The sequence below is a fragment of the Ascaphus truei genome, chromosome 4 (genome assembly GCF_040206685.1).
Source record: "Ascaphus truei isolate aAscTru1 chromosome 4, aAscTru1.hap1, whole genome shotgun sequence".
Lineage (NCBI taxonomy): Eukaryota > Metazoa > Chordata > Amphibia > Anura > Ascaphidae > Ascaphus > Ascaphus truei.
This window is the reverse complement of record NC_134486.1, coordinates 352983050-353009175: the sequence shown is the minus strand read 5'-3', so window position 1 is coordinate 353009175 and position 26126 is coordinate 352983050. Positions and strand designations below refer to the sequence as shown.

At 39.4% G+C, this 26126-nt stretch overlaps 1 protein-coding gene across 11 annotated transcripts in view; it reads left to right on the top strand.

Moving 5' to 3' along the window:
- The window catches only part of MYT1L (myelin transcription factor 1 like), a 573498-nt gene extending 559090 nt beyond the window's left edge, over positions 1 to 14408 (top strand). For 10 of the 11 annotated variants that reach the window (XM_075598278.1, XM_075598276.1, XM_075598273.1 and 7 more), the window contains 4 exons: positions 7798 to 7901; positions 9085 to 9144; positions 11059 to 11202; positions 11508 to 14408. In XM_075598278.1, the coding sequence (XP_075454393.1) occupies positions 7798 to 7901; positions 9085 to 9144; positions 11059 to 11202; positions 11508 to 11648 (449 nt within the window). In that variant the 3' untranslated portion in view covers positions 11649 to 14408. The remainder of the gene's footprint in view (positions 1 to 7797; positions 7902 to 9084; positions 9145 to 11058; positions 11203 to 11507) is intronic. The other variant, XM_075598274.1, reaches the window with a different exon arrangement.
- Positions 14409 to 26126: the final 11718 nt, after the last annotated feature.

Sequence of the window (26126 nt, the reverse complement as noted above, 5' to 3'; positions counted from 1 at the left end):
GCCCATAATGGGACATTACCTTAAACAGGAATAAACATTATGTTCCCTGGGGTTAACTCGCATCCTCAAAGCTAATTTTATGCAAAAATATATCTCATTAGCTAAGGATTAACGTAACATTAATGTAGCATAACGTTGCATTATCTTACGATAATGTCACTTCAAATATGTTTTCGCGTTACTGAAGTTGAATAGATGAGAGAGAAATAATGCCTTGAAATAACGCTATATTAGTTCAGTGATGTCAAACTGTGGCGTTACACTGATCCAGACACTGCAGAGTCCTCGTTCATTGTCTGAATGGGAGTAATGTCAAGTTTAGGTATAGCCTAAATAACATTGCTGTAAGTCCCCACGTTAAGCTTAGAAGACAATGATATGTGATGTTATGATAACGCCTCGTTTGCATATAATTTACATCTCATTATCACTGATGACCACAGTGCGCTTAATGGGCAGATCCACAAAGCTCCGTTAATCAGGGTAAATAAATTGACGTTACCGAAATAGGTAACGGACATTATTTCCCCTGAGTTCAACGGGTATACACACAGCTAATTATATGCAAAAAGAACGGCCGTTAGTTATCTCATCCATCGCAACCATCCCAGGTGATGTGATCTGGAGGTTCAGGAAGAGGCACTGCAGGAAGTATGAATGGGAAGTACAGCAGGCACGAGTACTTCCAGCAGTGTCTCTGTCAGGTGCATCAATCGTTTCTGGAGAAGGTGACATTGGTGGTGATGATGGCTCTTCTAATGAACTTAGGGAGGAGCATCCTGGAGAAGATAAGGTGGAGGAGCATGACAGTGTCTCAAGTAGATGTCTCAGTAGTAGGGCCCAGGCTGGTTTTCCATCCTTCCCAGGCCTGCAGGTATCACATGGGTATGGTCAGCAACCTACAGGAACAACTTCCTTAGTGTAAGTTTTTTTAATTACCACGCCATGGTGCAGTGAGTGACTTTTTGGTCATCTATTAAATTCTATATGGTGCTAGCTCAGGAGGACTGCACTGCACCACTATCTATGGGGCAATCACCATGACATCTGGGGGAGGCACTATCATCAACCCTCTGTATCCGCATCTTTCGCCAGATGCAAGGATCCCTATCCGGGTCACCAGAGGAGAGCCACCACAACCTCCCTACTTTCACAAAAACAGCATATTAGGCTCAGGTGGGCTCCATGGTCAGTCCCTTCTAGGAGTGCTTTTTCTCAAGCATTACACTGCATGTGGAACCTCCTTCTACTGACACTTCACCACGACCACCCCAGACACAACAAGACCAAGCAGTAAGAGCATAGAACCCACTATACTGCCTGGGATTGCCATTACATATTTGGCTAACCCCTTAGAGACATATCACAAACATCCTGTTGGGAGTCACTGCTTTATAGCATAGCAATGCTTAGGGCTTCATTATCTGTTCTGTGGGGACATTGTTTGTAGGGGTGAGACTGTAAATGATGACGTGCAATTACGAGCTGTCATCGAGCATGTAAGGTTGAAACGTCCCTGTCTTTTCTGTTATTTGGAACAGCGGACGGTGCAGGACATATATCTAGACTTGGCTCTTTGCCCCTCCTCATTTCAGTGACAATGTACTGTAGATTCAACAATCTCACCCTGAAAGCATCTGGCTCAGTTCCAAATTAAACTACTCTTTCTACTCTTGTCTTTCTCTTACTCCTTGTCCCTTAGGCTGAGTCCATGCTGCCGAAGACCGCGCAGAGGCTTCCGCATGCGGTGCAATCACATTGCCTTGTTGAGTCATTGATCGCGCCCATAGACCGCGGGTGGGCACACACGCGCGACAGCAGGAGGGGCCCACGTTGCCCAAGGAATCAGTTGAAACTGATTTCTCGGCGCGACGGGCAGGTCACGTGAGTGGTTCGCCCAATGAGGGCAAACCAGCTTCGTGATGCCACAGACACGCCCCTAGACACACACCCCGACGGCGCATCTACCATGTCCGAAAAACACACCTGCTTCACGCGGGTGACGTCACGGACGCGCACGCCTCCGCACGGGCGTAGGCTGTATGGACCTTGCCTTACTGTTGAGACACTGTCAAACGCAGAACATGGAATTAGTTGACGATCTTGACAAAGATGTGTATTGGTGTGATTGAAGCCATTTTTCAGTTGTGGATTGTGGCGTGATGCACCGTAGTGTACAGTATTTTTTGAGTGATACTGTGAGACGTTACATAATACCTTACTATTCTTATTCTCTAACATACAAACCCTCATGCTACTTGCTCCTGCTGCTTCCTCCATAGTCTCTTCCTCTGACATGGTTTTAACACCCCGGCTTCTGCTATTGTGCAGTGTTGCTGTTACTGAGCCCCCATCGTGCTCTGTTTTCTTTTACCGTTTTTTCTTTCTATTAAAATTAAATACATTTAGACTGTAGGAGTGGCATAGTGAGAGAATTAAAAAGTTTAAAAAAAAGCTTAGAGTTTGAGGATATATTGACTTTTTTACATAATATGATTTTTATTTGGAACTCTGCCTCATACAGTCCAAAAAGCCCCATCTCTGGAAATCTTTAACAAGGCTGCCCATTTAACCATGCATTTCATTTTATGAACCACAACCTACTTTTGTTCTTTTTATCACATCATGTAAAGCGGCATTGTTTATCGCTCTCTCATTAGTACTAGTACACATTGTTGTAATACAGTGAACAGTGTACCAGAGTAATGGTGCTATTTTTGGGGGGGAGGGGGGTATATAAACTGGCAATGTACATGTTAAACAGTATCCCTCTCCCTTATGCTCTCTCAGTTCCAGTGTAGATAAGTAGACATCATATCTAACAAATAGTATACTGGAGAGGTGCTTTAATTTTTCTGGGATAAACTGTCAGTTTATACATACTGTATGCTGTACAATATACAGTGGCGGCCGCCTTTATCCTCCTGCGGCCGCCACCGCGGGATTTTTAAAAACGCGGCAGAGCGCGGCTTTTTTTCTTCAGGTTTACCGCGCCGCGGGCGCTTTCAAATTTTAAGCGCCATTAGCGCTTATCTGATGATGCGGCCGCCGCGCAGGAAACTCCGCGAGAAACGGAGAAAATCCCCGCATTTATCCGGGTAAGTAGGAGGATAAAGTCGGCCGCCACAGTGTAACTCTCCTCCTCTCTCTCTTTCTCTCCACCTGTGTTCCACACCTACTGCTTACCCTGAGTCCAGAGTAGAGATGGACAAAACTATCAAAATCCATTTTGCTGAATTTCATGAGCATCCCATTCAAAATCCGTTCCGCAGAGTATAATCCGTCGACGGATTATTCCAGTTTCAATCCATGCGGATTAATTCAAAACCACCATTGGATACAATCCGCTGGGGAATTGTCACAATCCAATCCGTGGATTCCGCAATCTATTGCAGGATTTAGCAAGCCACTGGTGGATTTTAAGAATTCAAACCGCAATAAAACAAAATCTGGAAAAGACGAATCGCTGTTTTTGAGACTGATTCGCAGAAATCCGTGAACCAAAGGATCCGCCAAAAAATGTGCCCATCTCTAGTCTTGAGATAATAATAATCGCATGTTTTTGTATAGTGCTGCTAGTTATACGTAGCGCTTTACAGAGACATTTTGCAGGCACAGGTCCCTGCCCCGTGGAGCTTATAATCTATGTTTTTGGTGCCTGAGGCACAGGGAGATAAACTGACTTGCCCAAGGTCACAAGGAGCCGACTCCCCTGCTTCAAACTCTCAGTGCCAGTGTCATTTACTCACTGAGCCACTCCCTCTCCTTGAGATCACATATACTGTAGTTAGCTGCTACCCACTTCCCTGCTCCTGTTTCAAAATAACACGGGCAAACAGCCTTCTTAGACTATATTGGTCTGGCTTGTGTGTGATGCAGGCCGTTTTTTATTTCATATTATTGATAAAGAGTCTCTGTATTTACAATTTTTTTTGTTTAATTCATATGCAATCTTAGATTTCGTTTCTCAGTTTCTCTCCCTAGACCCTGCACATGTGGCAGCAGTTACACAAAACACTGTTTTATACGTTTTAGCTTTCACAAGGGAAAATAAATAAAAGGAGTATCTCCTTTGGCTTTCAATCCTACTCTTTCGTTACAGATAAGTTACTTAGGACAGACATACAACAAGCTGAGCATTGCATGAAGCACAGTAGATTTTCAGTCTGTGGCTGGCAATGCTGTATGCGTACGCATGCTTGTTTGGGCCCCCAAAAATGTAAAACAAAAGAATAATTAAAATATGAAGTGATGCAACTGGCAAGTTGGCAAAAGACACCGGCTCAACTTAGTCTTGGGAAATAGCTCAAGATGTTCATTTTAATGAATATAACTAAGCCTTTATACACTGCTAGTAGACATGCTCCTGCCTCCTTCTGTCTTGAGAAGGTTTGTGGCCTCATATGTACCGTACCATTATGTGGCAACATGTTCCTCAGGGAAATACCTCTTCTACTAGTAACACTACAATCAGAAACATCATACTCTCTCCCAATGCCTTCCAAGATGTTGAAGTGCCACATGAATCAGTTGAGATAGAAGAATAACTGCATCTGATACAACTATCAGCAGCTACTTAGCTTATAAGTATCAGGCTCTCCCTTCTTTCAATTTCTCCAACTAGACCCTGCAACTCTGGAAGCAGTCACACAATTACACAAAACAAGTTTCTATAAATGTATGATTATCTCACAAGGCAAAAAAATAAATAGAAGAAGTATGATCATGTGCCCTCCCTCACAGTTGTGTTACAGACACAGATGTTACTGTATGTTAAAAAAAATGAAATTATGCCAATGGCAAGTTGGCAACTGACATTGAGGCTGATGATGAGGGCAGTGGTGGTGGATGAAAGTGGTGGTGGGGGTGGACACTGGTTATTGGTGGTAAGAAGCCATGGGCAGGAGGGCACAGGTGGCCGCTTAGTGAGCAGTAACAGTGTAGCTTGCAAGTTTCTCAGACTCTAAGGCTAGGGTTGCTAGATATTCCGTACATACAGGATTGTCCCTTTTCCATAGAATTGTTCCATTGTCCCACAAAGGCCTGTTGGGACGCATAATTGTCCCGTATTTTCAGGGGGGAAAGCTAGGACAAACGTCCAAGGACCGGTGGCTGCCATCCAGCGCTGGAATTTGGGCCTGACCTTCCATTTCCCGGGCCTCAGTTAGCTGCCAGGCCCCAGCTCCCCCTAGCTGCGGCCCGGCCTTCACGCCAAACCACTCCCCCGCACCAAAAGTTGGGCCCACCTGGAACTTGGGCCCAACTTCCGCATCCGCCCACGGGACTGGCATGGCACCGGAGACCTCCTCCCAAGGTAGAAGTGTATGTGTTGTGGTGGGAGAGGGGCATTGTGTGTGTGTATTATGAGGGTGGGTGAGTGTGTGTATGAAGGAGTATGGGGGTGAGGCATCCCGTATTATAAAAACTTTACTTTGGCAACCCTAAGGATGGCACTGATGGCAAGTAAAAGCTCAGTTAGCAGCAGCATCTTAACTTGTCTCAGTGAGACTCTCACTACTCTGTGAATATCACTGTCACTCAAGTCACTAGACCCTACAGCTGTGTAATAATAATAGTGATGCTAATGCCAGGGGCGGGAATAGCACTCAGTAAGTCAGTTTAGCACACAGCTCGTCAGTCAATAAATTGTCATTATATTTTCAACCAACCAATTTAGTCCAAAACAACAATTCCACATAATCTATAATTTAATAATCTTCATCCTCAGAAGCTTGTAAAAGGGAGACTCACATAGCATAGTCTTGGGAAATAAGATATTCATTTGTTTTAATGGTGGTAAGCCTTTCCACATTGCTTCTAGACCGGTTGCTTCTACGATCTCTTGCTACATCCAGCTGTGAGGAGCAATTGCTCAGATATCATGCTGGCTGGAGGACAGTTGAGGCATTCTGATGCCACCCATGCCAGCTCAGATAATTTTTTTCCCCACTCAGTAAGTTATAGGGTCAGAGTTAGAAGAGGGATACATTGTGTCATTCATGTATGCCTCTGCCATTTTAGCCACCTTTGCTCCCACCTCCTCCTCTGTTTGCTTCTTCAAACGCACCAAACCATAACGTGGCAACATGTCTAATATCACAACTACTAATTTGGCTACTACTAGTAACACTACCACTACCACCATCACGTCCTTTCCCCATGCCTTGGCTGGATGTTGAAGTACTGTATCACTTGAGGTAGATGCATAACTGCATGTGCTACTACTAGCATGTGTATCCCTATGCATGGTCCTGCTATTTTGGTGTAAAAAAAAAATAGAATAAACTTGCACTCACCCTTTCTTATATCATGTCAGATGGAGGTGCTAAGACCCTGCATCTATATCGCCAAATGCATACAATTACAAAAAAAACAATACTGGATCAGCACTCAAAAAAAATAAGAAAAAATATTCCTTTTGGTCTCACCCAGTTTCTTTTTTAATGTGTCAAAAAATAGCAACAGTACAAAAAATATCAGAACATACAGGGAAAGGAAAGTTAACAGACACACACTGTTACAGTAAATGTGCAAACTAGAGCAGCGTTTCAAGGCCTCCTGGCCCCTTCGTCAGTCAGTATGTGTCTGCTAACTTCCCTTTCCCTGTGTGTGCTTATACTTTTGGTTCTGTTGCTGTTTTTTTAATACATTAAAGAAGAAACTTGGTGAAACCAAAGAAAAATGTGTCTATCATTTTCTCTTGTTTATTTTTTGAGTGCTGATCCAGGATTGTTTTTTTCTGCTATTTTAGTAGTCAATTTCAGTGGTCAATTGTGTATTTGAGTTGTTCCCCCTGCAATGAGTCTGCCCATTCTCTTTCCTTTTTTACTTTGAAATATAGAATAAATCGGCATGTAAATTTAACTTTTTCGGTAGTCTGTCCTCGATATGACAGGTCGTGGACCATGGCTTCCTGCTGCTCACTAAGTGATTGACTATTATGATCATCATGAGCTTCTTCACTGCTACCACCAGCACCACCACCACCACTAACCATTGTTATAACAACTATAACGGAGCGTGATGAATCTGGGGGAGAGTGAGCTACAGTAATTAACATTGTGAATGAGTTCATAGTGTGGACTGAATATTTCTAACTAATAGCATTACTTAACTCATTGTTTTTACAGCTTTCAACATAGATGATAAACCACAGTGGTTATTAGCTGGTAAAATCCTTTAAGGAATTCTAGGTTTATTCTGAAAGCCCCATGCTAACTATTCACTTAGCAGGACTGTCTTTCTCATGCAAAATAAAACCAAAAAGTTTATCTCTTGCTCTTCTAACTCCCACAGCCCCATTCCTCCCAATCCTTCTATTATGTGAAACACACTATTCACCTGCAGTATTTCTCTTTCTTTATTAGCATATTCCTCCAATCCCTTTCTTCCTTTGTATCTATAAGTGTGTCTCTCCTCCTCTGCCTATACAGGTACTGTATATACACAAGATGTCTTATGCATTCTATAGTTGTTGTCTTCTTTTCACCTTCTATTTTCTGTTTCATAGTAAGAGTTTGAGTGGTTTCCTGATGTTGTTTGTCCCTGGTGGTAGCGAAAAACTGGAACATTGTTTTCAAGAAGTTCTACTTCCTTGATGTCTTCCAGCTAATCCTATAATTGTATCTATCATGGCAGACTTTAGGAATTAGGGGAGAAAAATAATTTGATTAACACTGACACTGACAAGGGCAGATCTAACTTAGATATATGGAATGTCACCAAATAATTGTTGCTCTGGTTACTGTTATTTCACATTATATAACTCATGTTATATTCCTTTTCATATAACCTTAGGTATAGAAAATGATGAGGAAATAAAACAGTTGGATGAAGAAATCAAGGAGCTAAACGAATCTAATTCCCAGATGGAATCTGATATGATTAAACTCAGAACTCAGGTACACTTTTATAAATACTTATTGAAATGATCCAGTTATATATTACTTGATATATGATCTTATTGTTATAGTACTACAAAAGCAACCTACAGTATAAGCAAGTTGTATACAAGCTCCATATTTAAGAGCGTTTTTTTATGAAAAGAAAATACAAAAATTTCCAAAAAGACTTTTATTCTCATACTCACCCATACTTCATGCATGCTCAATTCATTATGCTGAAGTGAAGTTCTCCTTTATTATAGAGGGACGATGTTCACTTGTGGTTTTTGTTACCATGGCCAAGTAAGAGAACACAATATTATACCAAGCTAGAAATGCAAATAATACATGAGAATGATATGAAATCATTGTAACCTCAACATTTGTGAAAGCCAGCACTAATGCTTTCTGAGGTGCATATGCATGACATGTCCAAGTTACATCATTATGTGACATGTGTGGGCACATCTGTACTTTTGTAAATACTGTTTCCCTGTGGCCACATAATCTTGTTGGCTGCTTGGTATTCATCAACCAAGATATCAAACAAATATATATTTGTTATAAATAAACTATATATACATATATATATGTATTTTAGAAATTTTTAACATGGAGGGTGAGAATGAGAACTGGTTGATTGTATTTTTTAAATAAAGTGTTGCATTTAATTCAGTGGCACTGTATAAATAAATTAAAAAATTAAATAAATCTACTTATTAAAGCAGAACCTTTCTGCACCAGAATCTTTGGGGGAAAAAAACATTAACCATACCAGTAAAAAAAAAAACTTTTTTTTAGAAATACTAGGATCATGAATTTACACTGGTATGCCAAAGACTTGGGATTCTTCTTGAACAGAAATGTAGAATGATGTTTTTGTTTGCTTTATAGAATTTAGTAATTATGATTTTACCATAAAAAGAGGTGGAACTAAAACACACACATTATTGGGGATTTTGGAAAATTAAGTATCATTCTTAACATTAATTATGCTATTAATAAGCCTTGGTGGCATTTTATTTTCAGCATAAAGGTTAGACCAGCCTGGTGGCTATTCTAACAATTACATCTAACTTCTCCAAAAGTGTTCTCTGTACAGTAGGTCATTCATGCACATGCATTGTTTTCTCATTTTATCAGTTCCACCTCTTTTGCCTCATTCTCTGCCCCCTTTTCAGCTTCTGCTCCCTCCCACTAGGTACTGGACGAGCGTCCTGTTGCTTGCCAAGAACCCTGTGTTGATGAATACCAATTTCATGTAAGTTACACGGGAGGGGAGGTTGTGAGGTTTTTCCATGTAACTTACACGAAATTCAGCCTTTGAAGAATAAAAGTTGTCCATAAATAGGCCATGAATTTTTATCCATCAACTACTTGCACATTATTATTTTAATTTGTCACTAATAAGAGCTTTTTAACCATAGACACTGTTCTGTATATTACAATAGTTTGTTCAGTAAGAGTGAGGAAATTTTGCCACTAGTCAAGTTTATGGCTGTGTCCACTGTGCCGCTAAACGCTCTCGGCGCTTGACGCTTTTGCTTCAGTGAATCTGAATATGCACGGTCATGCTCACGCGACGTGCTCGTGCACGGGCACGTACACTGTCCCAAGCTCAGCGCTTGGGGAGACAAAGAAAATTGACTTTGTATGGCACTCAGCGACAGTCAGTGCACACAGAACACAGCCACACACACACATTACACACAGAAATAGCCCAGATCCATGCCCCCGCTCGCGCTTGCAAAATTATGCAGGACAACCTGCGCTCATGTTTGGAGAGTTGGGGACGTCACCGCTCTCAAGCATGAGCGCGCTCAGCGGCATAGTGGACGCAGCCTAAAAGCAAATACAGTATATTCATTATTTTTAGTGAACACTATCACTTAAATAGGTTTCTATCATATTAGAGATTGTTAGAATGCTATTCCACAAGGCACACATTTTCTGTGAATTTCATATATGATTGGCAAATAATGCTGTAAGACTAAAAAGAAAACTATTTGTATAAATTAAAAAAAAAGTTAAAATTATTCAAATGATGAGGCTTATTAAATAAACCCATGTAGCGAAAACTCCCATTGCGATCAGATGCTTCTGGGCTTATTGAATAGTCAGCAACTGTCTCAAATTAGCACAAGGTAGGAATTTTAATATCTCAGTATACTGACATAAAAACAAGATTAATAATTTACAAAAAAACAATACAGGTATTATGCATACTATATTTCAAGACAAGGTAGGGATTTAGGGAAACTAATCTGGTCTGTCATTGTCACACTCCTTGCTTACAGTAGGTAACTGTCTCCCCTACCATCTATTGTGTTGTATGCACCATAGCAATATATTACAGGCACCTGTGATAGCAAATGGATTATCCTAAAAATCTAAACTGATCACCAAGATATGGGAAATACTTACTTAGTTGACCACACTGGTGTATAATGGGTGATACTGTAGGTTAGATCACATTTAAATCAGTTATGGTACTTGGTATATTATCCCCTTTTTGTGTCATTAAGGCCAGGTCAGCATGGATATTTTGGCTAATTGGAGGTTAATATAATTATTTTTAAATGGGGTGTGTTGAACACATTTTTATCACCCATTCTAGGCTGGGCTTTTGCCCATCTTGGCTGTGCCTATCACAGCCATTACATTACACACAGCAGGCAGATGATCAACAGCAGCAATAATATTCGAAGTGGTGGCATTCTTGAAGGTGAATAGAGTTCACTGAATAGGATGTGAATAAATAAGTTTATGTCAATCACTGATTTTACAGGTCACTTCCTTAAAAATGAAAGACAACATTTTACTGTTAGAATCTCTATCATTCAGTTTTCAAGCAAGGTGAATACAGCAATGAAATTAATAATAAATATCAGTCAACATCAGTTGTTAAACATGTCTTTGAAGGTTAGCGTTTATTAGTGTTCTAGGGTTTATAGATGCATGCTATAATTTAAACATTATTCAGGTTCCCTCTTCAGGCTTAACAAACTATTTTTCTAACCATCAGAACCTCCTTTATCCAAAAATCATGTTCACACATTTTAACTTTATTAATTAGACATGGCATTCAAATTTGCATTAATAATACCATTTAGAAAGTGCATGCTTCATAAAAACTGATCTTATATTACATTTTGCACATATTTGTGCATTTTAGATTACCACAATGGAGAGCAATTTGAAGACAATAGAAGAGGAGAACAAAGTAATTGAACAGCAAAATGAGTCTCTGCTTCATGAGTTGGCCAATCTAAGCCAGTCTTTAATTCATAGTCTAGCTAATATCCAGCTGCCCCACATGGTAAGTAATTATAACTACGTAACACTGCAACATTTTAACTCATATGAGGGGTTTTGTATGCACAGTTTCTACAACACTTATAGATTTGGTTTAATATTCATACTATAAAAATATAAAATACACCTGTACTGTATGTTAAAATTACAGGTGGACTAGTTCTACTGATATAACTGGATCCCTTTTTAAAACATATCCTGTGAGCAAAATATGCACATGTAAAAATATGTTTGATGCGGCATTTGTGTTCATTTAATAATGCAGAAAGCACAGGAAAACAATTGTATTTAATACTTAATGTTTCGTAGGATCCAATCAATGAACAGAATTTTGATGCTTACGTGACCACTCTGACGGATATGTACACAAATCAAGATCGTTATCAGAGTCCGGAAAATAAGGCACTACTGGAAAATATAAAGCAAGCTGTCCGGGGAATACAAGTTTGAACAGCAGCTGTCTTGGGGAAGGTTTTGCTTGAAAAAAAAAAGGATGCCTCTTGTTTTCTGCTGCTGTAATTTACCAGAAAGTGTTATATATTTATTTCATTTTGAAACAGTGTTATGCTTACAAGACTTCATGATGATTTTATGTCTTGCTTTAAAAATAGTAACTGCTGAATAGTTTTTGAATACATTCACATTTTGTACGTTTTCATATAAGCTGACATTGTGTGATATGCCATGTAATGTTTATAGCTGCTAATGTATGCACATTTTTTAGGTAAATATATTTCTTGAAAAGGTTAAGCTGATGAAGAAAAACAGAGTGTACATTTTTTATGCTTTGGTGAATCGATGTTTTAGAATTTTGAACTGGAGAAGACAAAATCAGCTTTGAATGATATTGCAGTCTGCAGCCAATTTTTAGCCACTTTCATTTGGCCTCGGGTTGCAAGATTTTATGAGGTTTGAGAAATACATATGGTGCGCAAATTGTTTCACAGCCAGAATTGATGTGAAAATGCTTTATTTTTTAACAATGCTTAAAATATAAGCTGTGACTTTTGGTTTCAGAGGTCAGAGTATGGCCGGGGCAATTTAAATGAGTTTTTTTTAACTCCATGGAAAGGACGCGGAATAGTTGTAAGATATACGAAAAGGGTATTTGCTGTCAGACAACATCAAGCTATGGAACTTGCGTGGAGAATCAAAGCAGCTTAAAAAGCACTTTTCATTCATAACTAAGCATTACATGATCTGAATATGGAAACTTCCATTGTTACAGGAACTATATCAGAAGTGGACGATGAGATGATTCCTACTGATATTTTTCAAATAAACTTTGGAGAAATAGCCACTAATCACCCTTTCCCTCTGGGACTGATTAGTTTCCCTCTGAACTGTCGGTTAGGAAAATGTACTTGTACTTGATTCCTGCATTTTTTGATTGAGGATGAAAGACACTCTTTTTAATAAATTTTACGTTGCCTTTTTCATTGTTCTTTAATTTTGTGGTGTTTACACTCAATGCAAAAAAATAAAACCTGTTACAGATCCCTGGAATAAATCCAACAATAGATTAACAAGAAAAAAGTAGACCATCTAACTTTGAACCTTTAGCTCAGACCTACGGTATATATTTGATTGAACCATTATTTTTAGCACAACTTTCGTTCCCGCTATGTCACAAAACAATATAGGATTGTTGCTCAACTTTTTTACATTTGTTTAAAAACTCCTATATGAATAAATTATGTCAAACTGGTAATATATTACCAAACTTCAAATGGCACTTATTTGTTTTTGGTTCTTACTCATTTTAAATGCAGAATTCCTATCATTCTTTGTTTTCTTCCAAATAACTGCACTATATGTATGCATAAGACCACTTTTTAAGTCGTTAATGTTAATGAAGTGTTGTGTTTTCAAGGATGTCAAGTTACTTTAAAAAATCGCATCTCTTTTTCCTTCCATGTCTTGATGTTATGCAGAAAGTACAATGTACTTTAGAATTTTGCTATGAAAAAGATGGGTTTTGTAAAAAATAAAAAATAAAATATTTTTAGCAGAATAGGATTTACAGGGTCATTGTCCCCACAATGTGCCAGTTGACTATTTGCACTTACCTTGTCCTATATATCCATAATATACGGAGGTGTGCAATTCTTTGTGTCAATAGCCTTGTGACACTAACTCTGAACAAATTATACTGGAAGCCATTATGGCTAGTCCAATAATATCGCTAAGGGAGATTACAGGGATCTCACAACAAATATTCTAATACAATATTCAACCTCGGTATATATATGTATAAATATATGTATATCCCAGCAGCACTTTATACTATTCACTGTACAAAAGCTTACAGTTTTCCAAGAGGACTTTAATAACTAGCTGGGAAAAGATTATGTAATTACCTTGGGGCTTTGCAGTATCTTATCTGCAGAGTACCATCTTTCTGTTGTGCTATTAGTTGTAGCTGCCATGCTCAGAACTGCCTTTTCGAAAGCTGACGCAAGGTGCTTGATGTTCACCTTCTGCCATATACATGTTGTACTTCGCCCTAGTCTCTTTTTAGGGCTATCATTGTTAATAACGGCATATGCCTTTTTTCACTGCATTGTGTCTGCAGCTTCTTTGCCAATATAGTAATGCTTTCAGTAGAGTAATAGATAGTATCAGTTTGGAATATTATTGTTATCACCTATGTACAATGGAAAGGGATTTTAAGCACAAACCTGCTGCTCAGCTAAAGGTGGTACATAATATCAAATCAAAACTTATATGTGACTATTATATAGGGATCACAAAAGTGTCACATATTAGAATGCTGACCTTTCATATGGAATTATTGTGAGTCATCAAAGTTTATTTATTATAACTTATTGTTCATATTCATTTCTAAGTTAATTTAAGTAATCATTTATTAAGACAGAATTTTGTATAAACTATTTATTGTGCTCTCTGTGGAACTGAAGTTTAATTTATTTTTGTACTACACGGCATGGATTTGTTGATGACATTTTAATTTTGCGATAAATGTGTGGAATCACAAGTTGCTGTGATACTTCATTTTTAAATTGTGAACTTTGTACAAATTTTGTCATGCTGGATGTTAACACATCTTACTCTAAATAAAAAACATGTGTTGCCACATTTGTAGCACAGTGGTTCTATGATCTGTCACATTTTCACCTGACTTAATGTACTGGCAGCCACAGCAAATAAATATTCAGCTACTATCTTCAGTCTTCATGTGCTTTGGCCTTTCATTGTTTTTATTTTGCATGACTGTTCTATCTTTTATTATGTATGTATGTATATATGTCTTTATTTACAGTTAGGTCCAGAAATAATTGGACACTGACACAATTTTCATAATTTTGGCTCTGTACGCCACCACAATGGATTTGAAATTAAACAACCTAGATGCAATAGAAGTGCAGACTTTCAGCTTTAATTTAAGGGGTTGAACAAAAATATAGTATGAAACATTTAGGACTTGCAACCATTTTCATACACAGTCCCCTTATTTCAGGGGCTCAAATGTAATTGGACAAATTAACAACCATAAATAAAATGTTTATTTTTAATACTTTGTCGAGAATCATCTGCAGGCAATGACTGCTTGAAGTCTGGAACGCATGGACATCACCAAATGCTGGGTTCCCTCCTTTGTGATGCATTGCCAGGTCTTTACTGCAGCTGTCTTCAATTGTTGTTTGATCGTGGGTCTTTCTGCCTTAAGTTTTGTCTTCTGCAAGTGAAATGCATGCTCGATCGGGTTGAGATCAGGCGATTGACTCGGCCATTGCAAAATATTCCACTTCTTTGCCTTAAAAAACTCCTGGGTTGCTTTCGCAGTATGTTTTGACATTGTCCATCTGTAAAGTGAAGCGCCGTCCAATCAACTATGTCGAATTTGGTTGAATCTGAGCAGACAATATATCCCTATACACTTCAGAATTCATCCGGCTGCTTCTGTCTTCTGTCACATCAAATAATGGGGGGTGGGGAGTGGGGAAGTAAGCTCAAGCTACTGTCTAAAAGACGGTGCCAGGGGTGAAGGATCAGGAGATGACAACTACACTTGCCTAGGCAAGAAAAGGAACCCCTTTAAACAAGCACTCATATAGTGGTAAATGCAAATAGATAAAAATAACCTTTATTCATGTATAAGGGTAAAGTAAGTAAAGGGATGGACACACAACACAATTAAAAAAAATATTAAACTAGATACCTCCCAGTCCTGTATACCGAACTGGTAACGGTAATGATAGAAGGAACCTTATAATGATTGGCACATACAAAATAGAGTATTGTGAAATAAGTGATATAAGGCGCAAACAACTATAAATAATAACAATAGTGAATATATCTATGAAAAGTGATGTATGGTGATAAAAGTCCAACCACCCAGCTCAAACCTCACTGGTGGGACCTGTTTCACGGGTTCCAAAGATTCAAGTATTTTTCTCAAACATCCAGGGGGAGCATAAGGGGAAAGAAATACAATTTAAGTGCAGACGTTTCTATAGAGTGGAATGATATTGTCTTGGCTCGTATAAATGTATTACTCACAAGATGTATGAGTTAATCAGGCAATTGGCAAATTGGGTTGCCACCCATCTGTGATCTGGACCCCCAAATGGAGAAGATAGAAGTGTCACTCCTGACGAAGCCGACAACAGCTACAGCAAGCTGGGCGAAACGCGTAGAGTGTACCAATTTTGGACTCAAACGCGACCCGTAGCTGACCAACTCTGCAGCCGTGACGTCATCTTCCTGGACGGGCGCCGTGAGGGAGGCTCTGAACCGGCATACAGATCCGTGAGAGAAAGCCAGCCAAACACCCGAGGGAGGCGGTGAGCAGTTCGGGGAGCTTCTATCTTCTCCATTTGGGTGTCCAGATCACAGATGGGTGGCAACCCAATTTGCCAATTGCCTGATTAACTCATACATCTTGTGAGTAATACATTTATACGAGCCAAGACAATATCATTCCACTCTATAGAAACGTCTGCACTTAAATTGTATTTCTTTCCCCTTATGCTCCCCCTGGATGTTTGAGAAACATACAAAACAGATACATAGCTAGTGCCTCAGTGTGGTATGTGTGTTTGAACCGATCTCATGTCTGTCAATGATGTACCGGACAGACACATATCTTTATAACCACAGCTGAATAAATTGTTACTCTAAGAGAGTACATGATTGAGCTAATAATGAGTAGTTAGTGCATAATATCTCAAAATCACATGCTAAGTATATCCAAAGTATAGTATACCTTGAGATAAGTAGTACTCAGATCTTAAGAGTAAACAAAAAAAAAATTGGTATAAAAAAGGTCCCTCAAGGCGACGCAGGGTGCTAAAAATGGACAATAGAGCTACTGTGTAGCTAGGGAAATAAGGCTTCAGAGTGGGAGCCTCAGACACACTGTTAGACTAATTATACACAAGGTCTCCCTCTAGGCACGCTAACAGTGTTTTGTTAACACCATAGAATGCCTAATCCTATATGAGAGCAGAAAGACAGATGTATAATACAAAGTAAACTATAAACTGCTACCCGGGTCCTCCGTGAGGACAACATAAGTGATACAGTGAAGGCTATCAGATATCTGAATATATTACTGATATATCAGCAGGTGTTTAAAATTCAGTAGATTGTAGACAGATGCCTAAAAACCAGTTATTTGATAGCAACGACCTGTATATAAGGTGTGTGTATGTTGATAATACCACCCAGGTTGCTCAGTGAAGTGAACTCAATTGCAAGGATACCAGACTGTCAGCCTTATCCATTAACCTGAATGTATATACTGCTTCACGTTTGGTATATTGGAGCTCAATACAAGTCGCTAGGTGTATACTGTCTGTATGTGCAGTGTGGGTATAGTGATAATGGTCTCCTATCCACTCGGTCATATAAAAGTATAAAGATAAATAATACCTGAGTGGTTGAGACCTAGAGAAATTGCAATCACTACTCCGATCAGATTGTACCTGCAGAGTGAAGGTATATATCATGCAACAGCGAGCCTCAGTATTGATCAGCCCAGTAAAGGCTGCCTTGGAGCTACGCTAGATGCCACCGCACTAACACATGTGCTGACGTCACAGAGGAGCGCCAACCCACACTGCACATACAGACAGTATACACCTAGCGACTTCTATGACAGATGCCTTTTATACACCTAGTGACTTGAATGACAGATGCCTTTTAGACAGACCGGTGGTGGGCGCTCCTCTGTGACGTCAGCAGTATACACCTAGTATACACCAGACAGTATACACCTAGCAACTTGTATGACAGATGCCTTTTATACACCTAGCTACTTGTATGACAGATGCCTTTTAGACAGACCGGTGGTGGGCGCTCCTCTGTGACGTCAGCACATGTGTTAGTGCGGTGGCGTCTAACGTAGCTCCAAGGCAGCCTTTACTGGGCTGATCAATACTGAGGCTCGCTGTTTCATGATATATACCTTCACTCCACCCGGCTAGCTAATGTTCTGTGGTGTTCATGAATACACCACGCCGGGTGGAACTCTGCAGGTACAATCTGATCGGAGTAGTGATTGCAATTTCTCTAGGTCTCAACCACTCAGGTATTATTTATCTTTATACTTTTATATGACCGAGTGGATAGGAGACCATTATCACTATACCCACACTGCACATACATACAGTATACACCTAGCGACTTGTATAGAGCTCCAACATACCAAACGTGGAGCAGTGTATACATTCAGGTCAATGGATAAGGCTGACAGTCTGGTATCCTTGCAATTGAGTACACTTCACTGAGCAACCTGGGTGGTATTATCAACATACACACACCTTATATACAGGTCGTTGCTATCAAATAACTGGTTTTTAGGCATCTGTCTACAATCTACTGAATTTTAAACACCTGCTAATATATCAGTAATATATTCAGATATCTGATAGCCTTCACTGTATCACTTATGTTGTGCTCACGGAGGATCCTGAGTAGCAGTTTATAGTTTACTTTGTATTATACATCTGTCTTTCTGCTCTCATATAGGCTTAGGCATTCTATGGTGTTAACAAAACACTGTTAGCGTGCCTAGAGGGAGACCTTGTGTATAATTAGTCTAACAGTGTGTCTGAGGCTCCCACTCTGAAGCCTTATTTCCCTAGCTACACAGTAGCTCTATTGTCCATTTTTAGTACCCTGCGTCGCCTTGAGGGACCTTTTTTATATCAATTTTTTTTTGTTTACTCTTGAGATCTGAGTACTACTTATCTCAAGGTATACTATACTTTGGATATACTTAGCATGTGATTTTGAGATATTATGCACTAACTACTCATTATTAGCTCAATCATATACTCTCTTAGAGTAACAATTTAATCAGCTGTGGTTATAAAGATATGTGTCTGTCCGGTACATCATTGACAGGCACGAGATCGGTTCAAACACACATACCACACTGAGGCACTAGCTATGTATCTATTTTGTATGTGCCAGTCATTATAAGGTTCCTTCTATCATTACCGTTACCAGTTCGGTATACAGGACTGGGAGGTATCTAGTTTAATATTTTTTTAATTGTGTTGTGTGTCCATCCCTTCACTTACTTTACTCTTATACATGAATAAAGGTTATTTTTATCTATTTGCATTTACCACTATATGAGTGCTTGTTTAAAGGGGTTCCTTTTCTTGCCTAGGCAAGTGTAGTTGTCGTCTTCTGTCACATCATCAAGAAACACTAGTGACCCAGTGCCATGTAAGCCATGCATGCCCATGCCATCACACTGCCTCCATCGTGTTTTACAGATGATGTGTTATGCTTCGGATCATGAGCCGTTCCAAGCCTTCTCCATACTTTTTTCTTCCCATCATTCTGGTACAGGTTGATCTTAGTTTCATCTGTCCAAAGAATGCTGTTCCAGAACTGGGCTGGCTTTTTTAGATATTGTTTGGCAAAGTCTAATCTGGCCTTTCTATTCTTGAGGTTTATGAATGGTTTGCACCTTGTGGTGAACCCTCTGTATTTGCTCTCGTGAAGTCTTATCTTTTTGGTAGACTTGGATAATAATATGCCTACCTCCTGGAGAGTGTTCTTCACTTGGCTGGAAGTTGTAAAGGGATTTTTCTTTACCATGGAAAGGATCCTACTATCATCCACCACTGTTGTCTTCTATGGACGTCCAGGCCTTTTTGTGTTGCAGTGCGTTCTTTTTTTTCTCAGAATGTACCAAACTGTTGATTTGGCCACTCCTAATATTCCTGCTATCTCTCTGATGGATTTTCATTTTTTTTGCAGCCTAAGGATGCCCTGTTTCACTTGCATTGAGAGCTCTTTTGACCGCATGTTGTGGGTTCACAGCAACAGCTTCCAAATGCGAATGACACACCTGGAATCAACTTCAGGCCTTTTACCTGCTTAATTGATGATGAAATAACGAAGGAATAGCCCACACCTGTCCATGAAACAGCTTTTGAGTCAATTCTCCAATTACTTTTGGTCCCTTGAAAAAGAGGGGGCTACATATTAAAGAGATGTAATTCCTAAACCCTTCCTCCAATTTGGATGTGAATACCCAAAAATTAAAGCAGATAGACTGCACTTTAAGCCCATATTCATTATTTAACTGTAACTTGAATTTATTTTGGTACACAGCCGACATAACAAAACTTGTATCAGTGTCCAATTATTTCCGGACCTAACTGTACATAGCGCCATTAATGTACATTGCACTTCACAGTAGTAATACACATGACAATCATATAAATAACAAATAAAACAAATAACACATAAAGGGAAGAAGTGTTTAAGACATAAAAGTAACATTTAGGAAAAGGAGTCCCTGCTTTGAAGAGCTTACAATCTAATTGGTAGATAGGAAGAATGTACAGAGACAATAAGAGGGCGTTCTGGTAAGTGCGTCTGCAAAGGGTCAAGTTTTATGTATGAGGTGTAAAGTATCAGCCACTCAGCTACTCATAAAGTATGCTTCGTTAAGCAGGTGTATTTTAAGGTGGGTCTTAAAGGTGGATGGAGAGGGTGCTAGTCGGATATTGAGGGGAAGGGCATTCCAGAGCTGTGGGGCAGTCAGTGAGAAAGGTTTAATGTGGGAGAGGGCTGTAAATGCAAAGGAAGTAGAGAGAAGACATCCTTGAGCAGAATGCAAAAGTCGGGATGGTGCATAGCGAGAAATTAGGGCTGAGATGTAAAGAAGAGCAGAAGATTGTAAAGCTTTAAAAGTGAGGATGAGAATTGAGTTGTGATACGAAATTTGATAGGAAGCCAGGAGAGGGATTTCAGCAGGGGCGACGTGGAGACAGATTTAGGAAAGAGTAGAATGATTCTGGCAGCAGCGTTTAGGATAGATTGTAGGGGAGACAGGTGAGAGGCAGGAAGGCTAGAAAGCAGGAGGTTACAGTAATCGAGACGGGAGAGAATGAGGGCCTGTGTCAGAGTTTTAGCAGTCGAGCAACAGAGGAAATGGTGTATCTTTGTGATATTGCAGAGGAAACAATGACAGCTTTTAGCTACCTTTTCAATGTGAGAGGAGAATGTGAGCATGGAGTCGAGTGTGACCCCTAGGCAGCGTGCTTGTGCTACTGGGTGTATGAAGGTACTTCCAACAGTAATGTGGAAGGAGTTAGTGGGACCAGGTTTAGGATGAAATATGAGGAGCTCTGTTTTTGCCATGTTAAGTTTAAGTCGGCGGAGGGCTATCCATTATGATATAGCAGAGAGACATTCAGAAGCTTTAGTTTGTACAGCAGATGTAAGGTCCAAGGTTGAAAAGTAAATTTGAATGTCATCAGCATAGAGGTGATATTTGAACCCAAGAGATGTAATTAGGTCACCTAGAGAGAGTGAGTAAAGAGAAAAGAAAAGAGGTCATAGGACAGAGCCCTGGGGTACCCCCACAGAGAGATCGATAGACGAGGAGGTGTTAGCAAAAGAGACACTGAAAGAACGATGGGAGAGGTAAGAGGAGATCCAGGATAGAGCTTTGTTACGAATACCAAGAGTATGGAGAATGTGAAGGAGAAGAGGGTGGTCCACAGTATCAAATGCTGCAGAGATGTCGAGTAATATGAGCAGAGTGTAATGTCCTCTGTCTTTGGCAGGATAGAAATCATTAGTTATTTTAGTGAGGGCTATTTCAGTGGAGTGAACAGTGCCGAAGCCAGATTGAAGAGGGTCTAGAAGAGAAAAGGTTGCAAGAAAATGCAGCAATTGAGAGACAAGATGCTCAAGGAGGGATACAGGTCGTTAGTTAGAAAGACTGGTAGGGTCAAGCTTGCTGTTTTTGAATAATGGTATAACTATTGCATGTTTGAAGGAGGAGGGAATGGTACTAGAGTAGAGGGAGGAGTCAAAAATGTGTGTAAGCAAAGGGATTATAGTAGGAGCAAGAGGTTTTAGGAGATGGGAGGGAATGGGGTCAAGAGGGCAGGTGCTAGAGGGAGATGAAGAGATCAGCAATGACACATCCTCCTCTGTGACAGTGGAAAAAGAGTCAAAGAAGGCAGGAGGAGAGATAGGAAGAGGTGTAGGATGGGAGGAGGATTCAGATGGGATGTCCTGATGTATGGATTCCACCTTTTCCTTGAAATAGTCAGCAAGTCCTGAGGTGAGATGGAGGAAGAAGAACTGGCAGCCGAGGGTGGTCTGAGTAGGGAGTCAAAAACAGAAGAGTTGGCGTGGGTTAGACTTCTGTGTGTTGATTAGTGAACAAAAGTAGGTTTATTTAGCCTGAGAGAGGGCAGAGTTGAAACTGGATAGCATAAATTTGTAGTGAAGGATGTCTGTGTTTGTAATATTTCAGCAGTAGGATCAAAAGAAAAGAGAGGGAGAGGAAACTCTGAAAAACAAGACTCTGCACACTAATTGCTCCACATAAAAATGTGTAGTAGTCAAAAATGATAAATAACAAAATTATAACAAAGCAAGCAAAAAAGATAGCACACGCATTTTACACACATTAGACAGAATCTGCAATGTTTTGGGAAAACCCTTTATCAAGAGGAATTCTAATGAAGAATGAAACATGTATTCCTGTTTTGGTTACATCCCGCCATCTTGAGCGGCCACTTGGGCTGTCGCTTCATGCTGCATGACATCATTACGTATCCCGTCAGTGGCAACAGCGTGCTGCAGCTCCAATAAGGAAATAGACTGCTTTATACAAAAGGTGTCACCACAGAATATGACAATCTTCGTATATAATGCCAAATAATGAAGCTAATTGAAAACCATCTTAAATAATAATAAAATATTTAATGTTACAAAAATTAACATATGGAAATATACTAAAAACATAAATTATATGTTGTGTTATAAATTATGTTTCAGTGTGCAGCATTATGTCAAGTTTCAGATTCACACTTAATACATATTGTTAATAGATAGTTTATTTGAATACATATGTTCCAATTTTTTGACTAGTTCAATTAGTGAGGCTTATGTTCTCCCCAGGCAATATCAGAACATGAGTGACCTATCTCAAGAAATGTGCCACATTTTTAGGATAAACCAAAAAAAAAATACAGATGTAGCTAGATTTACTGTTTTTTGGTGCTGCAATCGCGTGTGGCCACCAGACCGCACAAGTTCATGGCCCGAAAACAGTAAGCGGCCCAGGAGAATTAATTCTGTTGGGTCCCTGCTTCTGAATGGAATGCCACAGTGTTAATCCTGTTGGACCATCAAGAAACTGATACTAACCTTTTAGATGAGCTGCACAGCTGTCTCCATCTCAGTCGCCGTCTCCATGTGTCGTCCTCAGCAACTCAGAAGGTAAGAAGCAGTCTCCGGTCTGTCCCAACCCCATGAATGATGTAGATACCCAAATATGGATCAGGAGGGGGAACACTTTAGGACCATAATTGGTCATCTACATCATCAAGGGGGCTGGACATCTCATCTAAAAGGTTAGTATCAGTTTCTTGATGGCCCATCGATTGAAGGATTAGCATTGCAGTGTCCCATTCAGAAGCAGGGACCTCAGCAGTGTTAATCCTCACGGGCCACAAAATGTACTGTTTTTGGTGCCACGGATCTCAGCATGTTGGTCTGCAGCACCGAAAACAGAAAGTGTGGCTACATCTGTATACAAAAAATATATGACCACCAAAAACATACCCAAGTTAAGTACATGAATAAAGGCATATAAAAACAATATTTATAGGCTGATATTAGATTAATTATTCCAAAATTAAGTGAGAATTTTTTCTTCATTCATGTCTATGGTGATATGGTATCCACAATGTCTTACCAAAAGAGAATTAATATTTACATTTCTCATCTAACTCCTACAGAATGTTCTCCTATAGTATAGAAATATTTTATAGGACCGGTACGTTTTGTTAAAACCCTAGTTTTCTCACCCATGTATAGGAGCCCCCAAGGGCATTTTAAATATATACAACAAAGTGAACTGGCATTTAAGATGATTTCATTTGGTAGGTTCTCTCTGTTTTAGGATGCATGAGTGTACAATGCTTTTTACAATGCTGTTACATTGGACAAATTTACCACAAAGGAACATCCCATTTTGCAGAGAAAGACAAATACTAGAGACAGCGGGCGCAGAAAGCTCTGCTTTAACAAGTAAATCTCGAAGGTTATGCCCTTTTATATGCCATCAGAGACTGCGCACTAAACGTCTCAGCTAAATTGTCATCTGCCTTTAGTACAGTACACATCAACGATATGTTTTACTTTAGGTAAATGTGTAGAAACAAGTTGTGACAACAGGAATGAACATTGTTCATTAGCCTTTCACAGACGATAGTACTGACTCTCTTGGGATACTGTCCACTTTCTGTGGTGCCTGGAGTAGGCCATTTTTACCATAATTTCTCGTGATAATCTGAAACTCTTTGCTTTAAGATTCCATAATTATCAGCAATCCTATGCACCACCATCAGTTGACTTAAAGGTAAACCCTTTAAAGCAGCATTACCTGCAAGAGCCATGTGTTTTTTAATTAATCAGTTGTGTAGTAATAAATAATACTTACTGCATTTTTTTTATGTCCCCCCCCTCTATTTTTAATGAGTTTTATTGTATAAAGCTTACTTGCGTTTCTATAAGAACCCTGTGACCCTGGGGAAGCAGAATCTTCACCAATTGATCACGGGAAAATTAATTGATCGACAGCTTAGATAATTATATTGCATAACTTATGGTTGTCTGCTCACCAAAAAAGAATGATAGGAAAAATAATCAATTAAATTACAGCTGGTGCCTAGGGATAATGTTATACATAAACACAAGCCAGAAGATTACGAGGACTCCCAAAGATCCCCATTGGTTGCACTCTATAGCTGCTAGAATACAGGGAGTGAGATACTCCCCCCCATTGACATTATGTTGGGGAGTATCTCACCCCCTGTATTCTAGCAGCTATAGAGTGCAACCAATGGGGATCTTTGGGAGACCCCGCAATCTTCTGACTTGTGTTTTTAGATAATTACATTGCCTTAAAGGAACTGCTGAATTTATAAAAAAAATTGAAAATGACAAGAAGCAAAGCCCCTTTCAGAGGGACTAAATGGGAAAGGTAGATGTTTGTAAATAGGTTTTACGATAAGTTTTCTTAGTGTACTAACTAACCAATAGATGGGTCAACCTGTCACCAAAGTTTCCGTTGATGCGATCATTCCTTGCATGCAGTCCTGTTTTTTTTTTTAATATGGGATAATATCCATAGAAAGAGGCATTTTGCACCTTCATCCAAACCTATTTCTATCATTTGCATGTCTAATGTACAAAATAGATATGATCTATGTATCTATGTATCTTAGAAACACATATGACAGCCTTCACATTGCCATGTCACAAGGAAATATAATGTTGGTGTTCACAAAGGTTCAATGGTTAAAACCTTCTGCCATTCCAAGATGCAGAAGGCAAACATTTGAAGTACATTGTTCAAGTCTGAAAACATGTCTGTTTATTCTAATTACAGATATTTATCTGTCTTTCATATCATTTTAAACTAAGTATGCATTTACTATCTGGTTGCGTTTTCTCTACGCTACACATCGGGGTCTAAATATTGCTGAAAGCACCAAAAGAGAGAGAGAGAGAAGCACCAAAAGAGAGAGAGAGAGAGAGAGAGAGAGAGAGAGAGAGAGAGAGAGAGAGATTCACAATAGACTGACACTCTATTTACCTTTAATATATAATTTCATACACAATTGATAAAAAAATATAAAGTGCAGATAGAAAAATTCATATAGCTTAAACACTTCTACATACCAATAAAATGTCAATTACAAAAAGTCCCCATATTAACCTGTAAGGTTATCATAGAGTACCTAAGGTACAGTGTACTGACAAAGTTAGTTAAGGTTTTCAACCCCAGAGAGGGTTCAAAGAATCCTCTCACTAATTACAGTAATGCCTATCCAATATAGCACACATAGGTTATAAACACATCATGTTGGTATCTAACCACATTCCCATAATGTTGTAAAATAGGACGGCAAAATCCGATACCACAGAATAATACTCGCTGTAGTGACTCTGTCAGATGGAAAAATGATGGGGGCCCGCTGCCTTAATAACAGAATTAACGTCCAATTCAACATATAGGAACTATACCGCATGTGTAGCGGATATGGTAAACAATGGTCCGATAATATAACCACAGTGAAAAATCCACTATGCAAGGTGAACAGAAACCAGCGAGAGACTATAGCAATGGGAAAGAACCCGGGCGCTCCCTCTAGACGGAATGTATAGAAAAACAATAACGAAAAAGTATTTTTCAGAACGTAACAACCCTATGTGGTATATAAGGTTCCTATCTGCTTCAAAGTCTCTTCCTGTGACTCAAAAACCCCAGTAGGACCTAACCAGGATCCTTGTAGGTACAGAAATGCAAGGGAAAAGGGGGAGCACAGGTTTGAGAAATGATGGGAGAAGTGGATTCAATATGATTAGGTCAAATATTCCTGAGCTAATAGGAGCGGGTGTGTA